The 15,864-nt window shown below is 41.3% G+C and overlaps 1 protein-coding gene across 1 annotated transcript; it reads right to left on the bottom strand.

The window, feature by feature from the left end:
• Window positions 1-4,876: 4,876 nt before the first annotated feature.
• Window positions 4,877-5,835, bottom strand: LOC117584134. The gene has a single exon (XM_034272888.1). The coding sequence runs from the start codon at window positions 5,790-5,792 to the stop codon at window positions 4,914-4,916; it is 879 nt and encodes a 292-aa protein (XP_034128779.1). The 5' UTR covers window positions 5,793-5,835; the 3' UTR covers window positions 4,877-4,913.
• Window positions 5,836-15,864: the final 10,029 nt, after the last annotated feature.

Below are 15,864 nucleotides of genomic sequence, written 5' to 3'. Positions count from 1 at the left end.
AAGTTCGTGTTGGCGTGAGAAGTGATGTGCTGGGCCGCGCCACTCCGATGCTAGGCAGATTATTCTCTTTCAGAGTTAATGAAGAGAAAAACGGACTCTTCTGCTGCTCACCTGGCAACGATATGTTTGGCATGGCTCATCATGCGCTCATTCCCATAGTCATAGGGAAACTTCAATGTCCACTCAGCCAAGAGGGCTACTAATGATTCTAGTAGTTCATGGGGCGCAGACATAAGCTTGACGATAAAATTCCTGCAATAAAATAAGGGAAAACCCAAATGTTGCTTTTAGTTTGAAGATGTCAGCAATTATCTTAATTCCTTGTTGTTATTGCTGCCCCATCCCAGCATTTCTTTTGCCGAAGGGCATCTCATCAGCTCCATCAAATTAGCGCTAATCTCAGGATTTGTTGGCAACGAATTAATTATTTTGGCACTTGGTCCTTGGGGTCCCAAGACCGCTCTCTCACAAACAGGACACATGTCCTTGTAGCGAGTATCCGAGCCCTTGGATGTGCCTGCGTTTTAGTCTTGAGGTTGGGTTTGGTGTTTGGGGTCTGGGGTCTGGGTTTGGCAATTGTTCTGTTGGTCCGTTGGCTGCCTTTTGGTTTGTGGTTTATTGGCTCGTGCCAGAAGCCACCATTTGGCAACTGTTCAAAAGCTTTAATTGTTTACGACTAAGTAAGAGAAGATTTGTGTAACATTTTGCGTTTAAAAACTGGGAGTTGCATTTAAATAAATATATTTACTTAAGCTCTGTTTGAAGTTTAAGAATTTTCCCAACAAAACCTTTTTTTCTGAGAGTTTTTGCACATTTTCTTATTTGCATATTCAGGATTTTACCACATATTTTTTACACTAATAAAAAACCATTCATCCATGAATAAAACCCAAAGATTTTAAACAGAATTGTAATCTAGAATTGCATTTCCATTTACCATACATTTTATTCGTAAAAATTACAAAGAGAAAATAACATAAAATGTGATTCATTTATTTTGCGGCAAGGATTTACAGCAACACTTAAAGTGTTTAAATTGCAATATTTACTAGGCTCGTTGCTGCAAATTAAAATGTATTTCCCATTTATTTGCTATTTTCATGTAAATTGGAAATAAATGGAACATTTATGAGTAAAGATTTTTGCCCATTCTTAGGTACGAGCACCTCGACCAGGGAGTTCTTTCAAAAAATATGCAAACAATCAATTTATATTTTAATTGAACATATTTCGAGGAAAAGCCAGGAAACTAAAATCAAACCAGTTGCTAATTAAATTATGGGTATTTGCCATTTGGAAAAACGTTTTTCTTAATTAGCGCAGAGAGCACCTCAAAGCTAAAGCCACATTGGCTGCGCTTGGGACGTTTCCAGCATACACCGACACCCACACGGTTGTGCCCACCCGATTTTGCGGCAAACTGCATACAAGCAAAGAGTAAATTAATGGAAAATAAAGCGTAAACAGCTACATATGTATATGTACGTGTAGCAGAACAGCTGCATAGCTAAAACGTTTAAATTACAATTTGGGGAAATCATCAGATTTGCCTGTTGTTTATTTGTCAATGCGCTGAATCCCGTCAAGTATTTACATACAGGAGGAACCACTCAACTGCTCCGCGCTGTGTCGCCGCCTGTACCGTACTTCCACACCCCCGCTCCCCCGCCAAGAAAAGCTCTCTCCGCCGTCAGATTGCCGGCATCTGTTGGAATTTGTCACACCCAGAGAGGGCACCGTCTCGTGTTGGTTGTGTGCGTTGGCTGCCTGCGTTTTGGTGTCTCTCTCGGACTGTCTCCTCACCTTGTTTAATGCATGAGCACGAATCGGTCTGGTGCAAAGTTACCCATCCTCATGGCCGGACACGCAGGTGACAGCGGGGGTGGAGGTCGTGCAATCAAACGTCAATTTCGAGAAGGATTAGATGCTCGAGTGCTGGGCATTGACCAAAGAGCCCTCCTATTCCGTTCTAATCCTTTGGGGTAGGCTTAGTTGACACTTCATTCCGTTTGTCCTATCTTCCGATTTTCCAGTTTTCACACCAGGAGGACTAGTTCGCAGTTTTCTAGTTTTCTCCTTGGCTGCAACTCACTTTGCGGTCAATCTCGGCACGTTACTCATAAGCCTCGTCGCTCTCGCACAAGTGCTTAAATCACTGGCCGCCTTTTATGGCTGGCGGGGGCTATGGTTAGGTTTTTTATCCCTTTGGGCCCACTTGCCACTCATCAGTCCATCATCAATAAGGGCGTAACCGAAATGTACGTATGGGAAATACATACATAAATTATGCGTAGCTTGGTTGAAGGTTAGTATGCATTTTTGGTATAGATTTTTTCTTGGATTTAATCTTTGCGCTTGTAACTATTTAAATCTGATGTTCATCCACTGATTTCTGTGCTCTGCCATGCGCTTCAATTCCTTTTACACGTTCTTGGCTTACATACATATTTACATAAATCCATACATATTATGTACATTTTCAGCTGCCTGCACTTTGGGTCAGGCGTACTCAAGTGAGCGTTAAACAGGCGGAAACACACACAAAACTTATGATACACACTTGCACACAGTTAACTTAAAGTTATGGCTGCCACGCCCACATCTTTTTTTACCCTTAAATATTAATCAATGATATTCAAAGCAATAAATATGTGCCTGAGGCTTGGATGCTGAATATTGCATATTGCAAAATAATATTAAATGAAGTTTCCAAGTTTCAATTTCTAAGCGATAAGAATGTAATTTTGACACATTTTTGCTTTCCATAATTTAGTTTTCGCTGTCGCAAGACCACAAAAATATCTGTTGTTATTTTTCCAGCATTCATTTGCTGTTTTTGTTTAGTCTGCCACAATTGAGTAAATGGAATTTAGACCACAGCAACAGAGTGCTGATATGCGACCATCTTAGAGCATTTGCAGCTTGATTTGCAAATGCTTTGCATAACTTAAGACCAAACCGAGCTCTGGCTACACTCCAAAACAAGTCCCCACGTCGACAGTTGGGTACAAGGAGCAGCTGCTGCAAGTGTCCTCGAATCTATTAGCATAAAACTGATAAAAATAAACTGATGTCGTTGTTGTCAACAAGCAGCAGCAGAAGTGACAACAAGGGAAGCCATGGCAGTGCCAGAATTGGCAACCATTTAGCTAAAAAGCAAACAACAAAGCAAACCAGCAAAGTGGCTGCGAATTTCCGCTGTTCTTGGCTAAGCGGTTTTCAAACAAAATGTGAGTTACATTTCTCTGGAGTTCCACTGCTTTAGTTAACTAATGATTACAGCATTGATATACAAAACATAATCTTCAAATCATTATTTTATTATTTATTATTTTGTTCCCCTTAGTTGGTGAAATATTTTTGATAAAGTTTTTTAATTAAATTTATTTCCAAATGAAATTTCCGTTCCGCCATTTCACTTTGAATTGTTGTGATTGTTTTTATATTCAAAATACTTTTATTTATTGGGAATTTTTTGATGATGAATGTTTTTGAGAGAAGAGGAAAAAGGTACCAATGTTTTTTAGGTATCGGAAAATGTATTATGATGGAATATTTTTCGTTACTTTATAATAGTGTTTGTTTTGAGATATTTCATTTATTTTATTGGGGACAATTGTCAGCCTTTACTTTCAGAAAACCATTTCGTCCATCACTTCAACTCGTTGCACAGCCAAAGTGCTTAAATTAAATACAACCTTTGTGTTCATTTTTTCTCACTGTCCAGTATTTACATTAGATTTAATTAGCATTTTGTACGCTTTGTCTGCGGACTGAACCGAGGGAACGTGCGCTAATAAAAGTCCTTTCAAATTACACAGACATTGTTTCTCAGCTTGTTAACTTCTGGCGCCATTTGTAAGGTTTTAATGAAGGCAAATTACAAAAAAAAATACACTTGATTCTGGCCCCCTGGTGTCGAGATCTCTGCCTGGCTGACGATTTCCACTAGAAAGAGGATTAAATAAAAACGATGGAAACTCCTTCTTTCTTACATTACATTCTCCTTTTTTACTCCACGAATGTAGGTTAAAGAGCTGCAAAATTAAATAAAAAGGCGACATAAAAGTGTCGCAAAAGAGAAACCGAAATAAAATTACTTTAACCTTTGATGCTGTACCATAACAGAAAATGCATTTTGTTCCGACTTTAAGTGTGTAAAAGAGAGGAACGCAGCAAATAAACGCTACGGGCAGCGAACATTATCAACATTACCATGAAAGGTAGCGTGGAACCTAATCAGGGAACATGTTAAAAGCTGTTGGAAGTCTCCAAAACCTTAACAGCAAGCAGAGCGCAACAAATGTTGTAAGGGAATTTTCAGTGTGCTGCCATCGAACTTGCTCGAAGTTGCAGTTGCAGGACATGTCTCTCAACGGTTCGCTTGTGTGGAACAAACACAACTTCCACATTCCATTTGTTGTGAAACTAAGGCTCTTTTTTTTATTGTCTGCGAAAATGTGACCTTAGGCCTAACGAAATCAATTTGAAATTTTCATTGAGCTCTCCAACTTTTTCTGTGGCCTAGCAGCACTCAACGCTCAAGCGGAGGGACCCACAACCACATTCGTCCTTGACCAAGCATTTTTGAGGCCTTGGGGAATTTTGTGCTCTAGAAACTTTCCCATGCAAAAGGCAAAAGTTTTAAGTAGTAGCTTAAATTTTATATTTCCACCCAATTTTATTATTTGCAGCGGTTGCTGCCTTTGCCTTTTGCCTTTTGCTGTTTGGAAAGCTTAAATGTTTGCAGAGAGAAATTTAATTCAATTATAAAATATGATCGGTCTCTGAGCGGCACTCTGTGGCCGGTTGGAGTTTTAAAATAATGAAATTCTGTGTGTGCTTCAATTAGCAGACTCTGCAACAAAGTTGTGACTGCATTTTTAGCTAGATTTATTATTTGATGTACAAAACTATGGATCTGTGCCCTTGCGGTCACTTTGCATTATTCCGCTGCTGTTATTTTTCCTGCGCTTTTGCCTATCCCCATGGGCGTACCGCACGCAGCCGCCACTCGGACTTAGGGAGTCGACCTCCCGCGACCTAGGGATGCAGTAGTTTAGGCTGTTGCGAGACTTGAACGCAGTCTTTACAGGCTCAACATTAATGTCTGTAGCGCCCCTGGCAAGTCGATTGCGGTAGCGTATGATGGCATTTTTATCGGTGGTGACCACGCGCTCGTAGAGCTGCGACAGTTCCTCGGACAGCTTTGTTTGGTACGCGTTTAGGTTGTGATGATGGGCGAGACTGTAGACGAACTCTTCGATGTTGATGGAGGCCAGCGTTTGCAGCAGCAGTTCCAGATTGACGCGACGAAAGGCCAGTTCATTGAGTTTCTCCAGCATGCGCATGAGGCCCATTCGCTGTTCCGGCACTAGAGCCGCGCTGAGGAACATCAGCCGCAGCACCTTGAACATGTTGCATGGATCCAACGGATCGATAGCTATGCCGCAGCGATCATACAAACTGTCGTAGATCTCCAAGTCATGCACTTCGGTGTACGGTGCCTTCACCCGCTGCAACACTCTCCACGCGGGATCTCGCGCGAAGCCCCTCAGCGGTTGGCCCTGCCTGTACGCCATGTGCCAGAGCGTGGACAGCATGGAGAGATTGGTGCAGCGGAAGAGGTATGCCAGTGCCACCAGCAGGCAGCGATTTCGATGACATTCACATTTTTCCCTCTTTCTGGGCATGCAAATGAGTGGCTCTGTGAGCACCAACAGCTTTTCCGTCTGACAACGTGAAGCAAAGCAGCAGCCGCCGCGACAGCAGCTGTGGCAGCAGGCGCACATTATCTATAATTTTGTATAGTCCAAAAAAGGGTTTTAAAATTGAAATCAGAAAAAGCTACTCAGTTTCTCTTATTTGTTGCCTTGTAAGCACTAGAGTGCAGACCTGCTGGCAGCATTAATTTATATTCCAGCTGCTGTAAAGCGCTTGAGCGACAATCCTTGGAGACGACACGTCAGTGGGTTGTCTTACCAACACATGCAAATTAAAGTGCTCGAGCAAAGGGCGAAAGATTAATCCACCATGACTGACACTAAGAGCGAGCTTGAAAGATGGTTGCCGAGGGGGGCGTGGAGAGTGTTGGCCGCACATCAAATACTTGGAATTGCTATTGCATTACGCACATGAACCCATCTATGTCTGTATCGAGTTACATTTCGCTGTGTGTGAAGATGAAGCAGGTCAAAGGCCCTCCTCCGTCCGGAAAGCAACTGCAGTAGATATTGTACACAAAATCACAATGTTGACCCTTTTTTATAGCCAAAAAAATATAAAGAACCTCAAGCTGTGTTTGCTTAAGTTTTCGGTGCGCACAGATTTTACGACGAGGAGAGAACCAGAGCCTGTAGTTTACTGCCACATAACTCTTAGTGGGCTCCAAGGGATTGTGGATTGCACTTTAAGCGAAATGGCAGCCCCAGCCTGACATGCAAAAAAAACGAAGCAATAAAAAATCGAATGAAATTCATTAAAAGTCTTTTAAGGGGTAATTGTTTTTCATACTCTTGCCAGAGGCTACTGTCCATATCAGATGCAGCTTGGGCACCTCAGGGAATTAATATATTTTTGTATAAACTTCATTGAATTTTATTCCAGCAACTCCAAGCAAATGTTTGCCTGATCTTATTACAGAGTGTTCCAGCATTCGTTGCATTAATCCCAAAACCCGCTGACCTTATTTTAAGTGTAATTTTTACCAATAAAGGACGCTGCCAGGGCTGCTGACAGAAGCGCAATGCGGTTTAATTAGTGCAACTGACAGCGCGAAAAAGGAGGAAATGGAGCGTTGCACTTTGCTTTTATATGTCGCCCAGTCTGCTGCGGTCAGGACAGTGTTGAAAATGAAGAATTAAATGTTCAAACTTAAAGGGGATTGGTCTTCAGCTGCTGTTCCAGTACGGGCAAATGGCATGTGTCAAACAAAAGCCGCTGACAACAAGCAAACAAACAACTCAGATGCCAAAAAACACTTCTGCTGTTTATTATTTATATTTATATTTATATTTATATTTCATTGAACCAACGAAAGCACAACTCTTGCAGCTCCCCCCCACTGCCTATTTGACTTTAATGCATTTTTAATTCTTACATGCGGAACTTTACGACTGCATCTGTAGCTGCTTGAGTGTGAGTTTGTCTGTGTGCGTGAAATTACCGCTGGGTTACTTTGTAGCCTCCACGAAGGCCAGCGCCAGGCGGAAGCAGCAGAAGCAGGCACCAGAAGGCTGAGCGAATTCCGTTTATGACTATTTTATGCCAACTGCAAATTCGCATGCACTTTATTTTCGTCTGAGCTTAACATGCAAATTATTATTTCCACCCTGTGTGGAATTCAGAGGGCATTTTATATGTGCTGGCGCCCTAGAAAAAAAGACTTTCTTGTGGCGCCTTGTGGAGTCGGCCTCTCATTCCGTTGCTGTTTCTGTGGGTCCCTGTGTTGCATACTTACATTTTTAATTTGCTTTACTTTTGTTATTTCATTTGCATGCCAACTGTTAATTAAGTTACGCCTTTGTTTGCTCTTACCAAAGTTACTTTTGTTTGCAGTGTGGTTGCAGGCCGAACCTGCGATGATTACAATTTTGCAACAGAGTTTCAAGAAAAATGTTAATGAAAATATTATGAACATTATTTTCCCATTCCCATGAACCGTTTCTTGTCTGTCTTTTCAGTCAATCGCTTTCCATCAGCAAAAAGGCGTAATTTTCCCAGCGGAAATGAGAAAATCTCTTTGGCTACTTCTTCCACTTTTGCAGTGGTCTATCGGCAGGTAATTAATTTTTAATTGATTGGCGCAACGTCAATTTCTAACTGTTTGAATTATGCAAGTTCAAAGCAAATTTTACAATTTTCTAGGCAAAGGCAATGTCACGTCAGGTTGCTCCTCTTCGCTCCACAAGTAACTTTTTCCTTCAAATATAACTTGTTGCAGCAAAGCTGTTGCAAGTACGTTGTCTTTGTGTATATTGAGGAGTGTGCTTACTGCAGTGAAGTGTAAAATGGAAAATGAGTTTGCACTTTAGACTAAAGTCTGTGAACATGAGACGACTAGAGTAAGGTTTTATCGCTGGGCTCTCATTGAATCCATCAGATGGGGTTCCTCGATTTCTTGATTTCCTGTGATTACTGATTAGAAACCTCTAATTGTTAGCTTAATGGAAATCGAATGTTCACAAGCTCAAAATGGACACGGAAATCAACCGGAAAGAACATTTTCCAATGCATAAAGTCGGTATGGAACTGCCAGAATGTGTGGTAGGGGCAGCACCACAAACTTTAGCTACGCGGAGGGGTGTTTGTTCTGCAGGCACGCAAACAGTTTTATAAATTAATAACAGTAATTTATGCAGCAGCAACTACAGCACTCATAATAAATTTATTTCAACTTTTGTACATGCTCAGCAGCAACAATATCAGCAACAATTACAAAAAACAACAATGGCAAGTAAGTTGCATGTGAAGCCCCATAGGCAGCTCGCTCGGTAATTCTCATCAGCTGTGCCGCTGCCACTGCCATACGCCGGGCAGAGGCAGAGAAAAAACAACTGTAACTATCCATGTAAATTTATAACCCACAGCCAGTCGGGTCCCGTTACACACCTACACACATGCATGGGGTGCCGTGAGAAGCAGAAGAATAAAACGGAAACGAAAAGTGAGATATTTGGACTGTGGGATACCCTGTAATCAGTTTACTCTGTTGTTGCTGTCAATATAAAGTTATCTTTCATTGTTAACAGTAGTGATAAAAAGGCTTCGTATTACTTATTAGTGGTCGCATAAGTCTCAGCCTGTTGAATCTGTCTGGTTTTGTTGCTTATTTGTATCATAATTTGTTGGCTTAATCAAGCATGAATCATACCCTTCCTCTTGCCGAGAAGTTGAGGAGATTTTTGCATGAATGAAGAGGTGTTTTTGCGACAATAACAACACGTAAATCTGGCAGCAGCTGACAAGTACAGAAATTTTGCTTGTTACGCTACTCGAAAACTCCATCGGATGGCTGAAAAACTTGCGAAGCCCATGGCACCCGAAGGCATTGAAATATTAATGCTAATGGCTGGAAGGAAACACATTTCCTCTTGGTGTTGGGCCATCGCCTGATTGTATTGCTCGTCGAACTTTTGGGTCTTGCTTAGTGCTGGCATCTGTGGACGAACAGAGTTTCCCCAATAAATTAATGAAAATGCAAAAAACACTTGCAGCAAGCAATTTTCCTCAGTAGCAAAGCAGCAGCCAGCCACCAGCAAAGGGAAAAAATTCAACAACAAAATGTTCCTAGCCCCAAGCAGCAGTTTTTGTGTGTGTTTGGAGATGTTGCAAAAGTTCCCTTTTTAGGCAGCTGTAAAGCTTAAGGCCATAAAGTCCAAGAGTTTTGCTAAACAACCGTGACAGAGACACCTGAACGGACTTACCTTACATGCCAAAAGCTAAGAACTTTCGACACTTATTTGACCAACAGAACACAGTGTCATATTGATGACAGGAGGGGAAGTTGCGAGAGGAAGAGGGGAACGCATGAATACGAAAATGTGCACCCAGTTGCCTCCTTTCTTCCTTTTTTTTTTGCGTAAAGTAATTCAATCGTAATGCAGTCATGAAATTTTTATTATTTTGTGGCTATACAAATTCAAAACCTGTCACCAGGCGCATCTTTTGTTGCTGTAAAAATGAGCATAATTTTACAACTGCCTTGAGAATTTGTCATCACAGGGGGCACTACCACAAAAGTATAGCAGAGCAGCTGTGTGCCCGGCCCTCTGGCTGGATGCACTCTTATGGAAGACATCAAACTGCGCTTCAAAGTTTTCGCCCTTCTTCGCTTAAGGATCCTGTACAGCTGCTGCTGCTTGCATCTTTTATGTCCTAGTCATGTGGAATGTCCCTTTACCCGTCCCGTCACGTCAGAAGGTGTGCCAAACTTTTCGGCGCTAAAACTTTGTCGTTTGGCAGAGACAGAAAAAGTTACTGCAGGTCCGCTTAATGCAAGTCTCGGGTGATTTTAATGAGCTTTTCCTGGAGCACAAGGGCAAAAAAAAAAACTATAATTAGTACAGGGTTTGGTTGTATCCCAAAAATCCAACAATTTAGAGGGAATTTAGTTGAAGTTACATAGAAAATATTTTCATGTATGCACAGGTCATATCATGGAGCTGCCTTAAACATTTTAGATTTAGATCGTCTATGGCTAAGCGAGAATCCCAGCCCCAGAGAACTTTCCGACAAGTTGCCGACAAAAATGAACAAGTGCCGTCGCGCCGCTCCGTCGAGGATGATTATGATTGTAAATGGATGAAACCCCACACCGGGGAGGCAATCGTTGTCTAATAGCAGGAGGCCCAGGCACCTGCACTGGAACGTGGCGAAAAGTTTGGCTTGTGCAGCCGAAGAGAGTCTTGAGAACTTTTACACTTTTGCTAATTAGCTTCGTTTATCTGCATTGCACTTGAAGTTTTTGACAGAGCCACAGCCGTAGCTAGACACTTCTGGAGCTGCTGAAAATGAAGATCCTTTCTCTGTGAATTATATTTAATTAATTTCTGTTGGTCAAGTTTATTGAGCAGGTTTCTGAATTAAATATATGTGGGCTGGGTTTTGCCAATTGCGATCCCTAGACAAAACACCAAAACGAGCAAGGGCGAATTCGCTTCATTGTGAATTCCAAACAAGAGAGCAAACGCAAAGAGAAGACGGAGGAGAGCGAGATGAGAGCGAGAGCGGACAACCGATTGGCGAGAGAACGCTGAGAGGGGGAGTTTTCTATCCAACCTCCGACGTAAAAGGTTGTGTGCGAGACCAGACGACGAACGACGCAGATATCTAATTCTTGTACCGTTATACCATACTTAATCACTTATTAACCTTTACTTATAAACAATAAACATAAACCCCCACATATATTTTATAGGAAGCAAATGTTGTTTACAAAATTGCATTGAATATATCCTACAAAAGTATTAATTGTATTTTGTACACAGCTGATTTATCTGCCGCTTTATTTATGCGCCTCAATAGGGCTACTTTATGTGGCTGTAGAATATTTCCACACTTTTCATTTATAATTAAGTGTCTGCCGCGTAATTACAGTCATTATTCAATAGTGAATGTGGACCAATTTGGGTGTGTTTAATTTGTTATCTAAACGAAATGAAATTTAAGTTTTCCAAGACTACTTTTTAGTGGGAGTGTGAGTCCCATCTGTGATTGACAAAACCACAAAGGTCAACCAATCGAGCGGAGATAATTTGCAGTCAAATGGATTCCATCAATTTCTGTTTGTATTGGTATGAAAATATTAAAGAGATTGTGGCCCATACTTCCCTAAGGAACTCATCTCGAATGTGTTAATCACACAGCCAATTAGCGGTGAGCCCCTAACATACCCAAGGGGCTTTCGATAACCCGACATTACTGCCAACAAAGCCCGTCAGAAGGTATCAAGTGGAGTTTGCTGTAGCTCCGGGTGTTCACGGGTGGCAAAATAATAGCCTAAGACCGGGGGCTCATTTGAATAATTCAGGGATAAGCTGACAGTTGAACAACAATTGACAGGAGCACAATTTTCGATGAATTATACACACATATGAGCACACAGCGACAGAAGTTAATCAACAAATAGATCCATTTACACGGAAAATATTTGTTTAAATTACCAGCAACGCACTCGACATCGACAAGATTAACTTTATACGAAGAAAAAACTTTAAATTAAACAAAACAAGATTACTTCCACACAAAAAGTGCACCAAATGGCAGTTTGGAATCGTTTGTTTTCCTTGGATCCGTGGGATATATTAATTTCTCCCTATATAAATGGCTGACAATCATAAACCGCACATGTCTCTGGCGGCTCTGTTGGCCATTTTAAAAGTGATAAAAAATATATATAAATAAATTACATGTGTTTTCTGTCTTTGTTTTACTTTTACAGCAATTTATTTATATTTTCTGCTGTGGTGCTGTCAGTCCTGTCCTATAATTTCACATCCATAATGGGGTTACACCCTCATCATCATTGGCATTGACAGGGAAATGGGCCTTGTTCCAGTGGTGGCTCTGACGCTGATCAGTTTAATGTCTGCTTGACCTTTGAACTGTGTAAGTGCACTTTAATTTGACAGCTTTCAAGCGGAATGGGCTTCAAGGAAAAGGTCACTCGTGGCAACCTTTGTGGTCCGTCCACAGGGAAGTCAAGCATTAAAAGTGTTGCCAATTAGGCACTGATTTTGGGCATCCAAATAGAGAAAATAAATCGTAGGGAAAAAGAAAGTTTTCATTTCTAATTAAAATCGCATTAAAGCGAGCGATAGGCAAGTGAAACGTTGCTAAGCCTCAAAGTTCTGGTCGAATGGTTTCTCCTCAATCCACAGAATGGAATACAATTGATTTTGATTATTTTTGCTTGTCCTGCAAAGCTTTCCCACACAAGTAAATTGGTTTCTAATGCCTTCCGGCTGTCGTCCACTTTCTTCCCCATCTGCCACTTGTTATTAGTCGGGCCAATTTCTGCAAGTGTTTCGGCTTCTATTGTTGTGGGGCTTTCTGGGAGGAAACACTTTCGGCTACTTGGGATTTTGGGCATTCTCGCTGATTTCATTGTGATGGATCCATTCTGGCTTACCCCGAGACTCTTGTCATGCCATTTACTCTACTGCAAAGAGGTTTCTTCAGATTGAAAGGTAATTTCCATTGCCCAGAAAGCCACAGTTATCTGACTAGAATGCTTCGCTTCACTTTTATATAGCTCTGGGCTAGAGCTCTGGGAAAAAAAAGGAATGGAAAAACTATTATTTCACGCTAAATTGCATTCACCGGCAAAACAGTTTCATTCAACGACTTCGCACAGCCTGATAAATGGGCTTCCCGACAATGGTCAGACGGATGCCCATATTTTTTGCTAAAAGTTTTGCCTGCCGAGCGTCTCTCTGGTTTTTCGCGTCATCCCCGTGCATTTCTGTGTGCAGTTCATCAGGCGGAGAGGCCTATGCCTCATTTGAGCCAGACTATTGGAGGACAATGGGACCACGTCAAAAGCAATAACAATGACAGTTATGAGTTTTTTTTTCTTCTGATGTCCGGTCGATGGGGATGAAAAAAATGGCATGGAAATGAGCGTTTGAAATGAAATCAATTAAACGGGCAAATGGAATGGTGGGGATTGGTCACGTTAAGGGTATGGAGATTCATCAGACAGTAAAAACTTCAATGTTGGTACTGAAATTTCAAACTAGATACATACTTTTTTTTTTTTAAGTACAATTGAGTTGAAGTACAAAAGTTAAAGACAACTTTTTGTACGCTAAGTTGCCATACAAAAGAGAAACTTTAGTTTCAGATGCAATTTTTCTGAGAAAACCAATCGAAAAAAATGAGAGAGAAAGGAAATGCAGATTGCATGAAGAACATTGAAATACGGAGAAAATAAATATATTGATGCGAACCAATTAAAAAATGGTACCCAAGGAAACACCGCCCAGAGTCGTGATTCAAACAAGCTTTGCTGGCTTCATTGAATTACATTTATACGCTGGCAGGATGTGGTCTAAAAATGACAGCCATTCCTGCCAGTCAGCCATCAAGTTGGCCACTAATGAAAGGCATTGCCCATAAACAAACATCAACGGCATAGCGGAGTTGACAGCGCAGCCACGGGGTTGGCCACAAAATTGCATTTGAGTTTGTCCTGTCCCAAAAATGTACGCTCTTTGGCCTGTACTCCCCTTAGGCCTGCAGTGGGATCCCACTATCCAGTGGGATAACTGAATTTCTAACCCCAAATGATGAGTGGGAGGGCAGACACAACTGGCACTTGAATTTAGTGTGTGGAGTTGTTCGTTCATTGTACTCTTTCAGAGGGTATGATTACTCTGACCAGATGCTTGCCATCTACTGAATTAGCAGATCTGGAAGAGTATCTAACACTTCGACCCAAAAATATTTCCCCTCTTGCTGGTTCAGTTGTAATTAAAATTGTGTTGTGTTTTTGTGCTAACCCTCGTCACATGTGATAGTTAGCATTACGATTTGCGAGCCACACAGCCTCATAGTGTGGCAGCGACTTCTCTGTTTAATTACTGTAAATATTTGTACCATAAATTTCAGTTTAATGTTTAATTGAATTTGAATTTATTTCCGCTTCATGTAGAAGTCGAAAGTACATTTTCTGTGGGTGGCAAAAAGCAAAAGGGACAATTTACACAATTGCAAAAAAAAGAACGTTTTAATTTTTGAAATTTTCTTAGCTCTGGTTATACTTATTTTTAATTTTCTGAAATTTATTTGATTTCAAACATACCTACATATGCATGTAAGTACATACATATGTACATAGTTTGGGAAATTGCTTGGGCATTCTCATTGCCTGCAGCTTGTAGCTTTGCATCTTGTAACTTTCTCTCGGTCCATATCCCTCTCTCTCTCTCTCTCTCTCTCTAACCAAGCAGCTTGCAGCAGAGCAAGAAGCTCGCACGGAGCTCTGTTACCGTCTCCCTTTTGATCTGTCCTTGAAAATCATCGCTCTCCCTACGCTCGCTCTCCAAACACTAACAACAACGCAGCTATGAGACAGACAGTGGACATAGTGCTTCTCCGATCCATGATGAAATTAGGCAACGTGGCGTTTTGCGTCTCTCTACCCACCCTGTTTCTACCTGCGCTGGCCAGGAAGAGTGGCCAAAGTTAGTCCAGAAGAGAGAGCGCATTGCGGTAAAGTGCATCTCCGATCCACGATGAAATTAGGCAACGTGGCGGTTTCGGTCTCCTGAAGAGAGCGCTTCTCCAATCCAAGATGAAAGTAAGCAAGGTGGCGTTTTAGGCATCTTCTCAGTTGACAGCTTTGACATGCAGTTTGCGCTTTAAGAACGACAAGGCCAGACAGTCCCTTGTACATTTTTAAAATGTATACTACATGAATAAGTAGGAAGCTTAAAAAGTTGTCCAGTAATTTCATGGTGGCTGTCAGCCTAGTGCCAGAGGACCGAAGACGGCCACAGAATGGTGACAATAATGAAGATGATGGGAAGAAGCAAAGTCTCACCGATGCGGAGCTTGGCTCCCCTTGGGTTCTGTGCGTATTTTCTGGTGTGAGCAATTGCGTGGGCAAATTGCCCTTGCTTCTGCAGTAACAGAAGACAAAAAAAACAATGAACGGGAGTGCCAACTAACAAAGCGTTTAAAAGTGCCATAAAAACTCGTTTTATTGGGTCGAATCTACCGCCTCTCGCCTTTTGTTTGTTTCCTCTGTTAACGCCTGGTCTGGCTGTTCATTTTAAAGCTTAACAAAAAGTTTTCCATTTAGTTTGCTGGCCAAACAGTCCCATTTGTGCATGCAAAGGTTGAGGCTGAATAAATGTAAAACATAAACATCTAACCTTAGATTTCTAGAACCTGGTTGTCATTATATTTATTTACTCAATGCTTTTTGGTCATCAGTGAATTGGGAAACCCCAGCAAAGTCTACGTGGATAACCCTTTAATGGTTTTTCTTTTGATTTATAATACCGAATCCACACAATGCGATATATCAAAACTTTTTGTCAAATGGCACGAAAACAACAAAAAAGGAGTGAGAGACATGAAACTCACTTTACTAATTGCAACTTTTAATTGAAAATCGACCTTTATGCCAGTGGACGAGAAGGAATGTTATCAGAGCATGGGGAAACCACATTGATTTTTGGCAAAGCAGAAGTGCCAAAGGCGGAGACAGAAGCAGGAAATAAAAAGACGGAATGGGAGATAGAGAAAAGGAATCCAGGGATGGATCCAAAGACCTTCTAAGCAACACAGACCGACAGTTGCTGCAAAAAAAAATGTTTATATATGGTTTGGCGTTGGCTTTTCCGGTTCTGGTTC

Source organism: Drosophila guanche, unplaced genomic scaffold (genome assembly GCF_900245975.1).
Source record: "Drosophila guanche unplaced genomic scaffold, DGUA_6, whole genome shotgun sequence".
NCBI lineage: Eukaryota > Metazoa > Arthropoda > Insecta > Diptera > Drosophilidae > Drosophila > Drosophila guanche.
The sequence above is the reverse complement of the archived record's forward strand: the minus strand, read 5'-3'. Positions and strand labels throughout refer to the sequence as shown.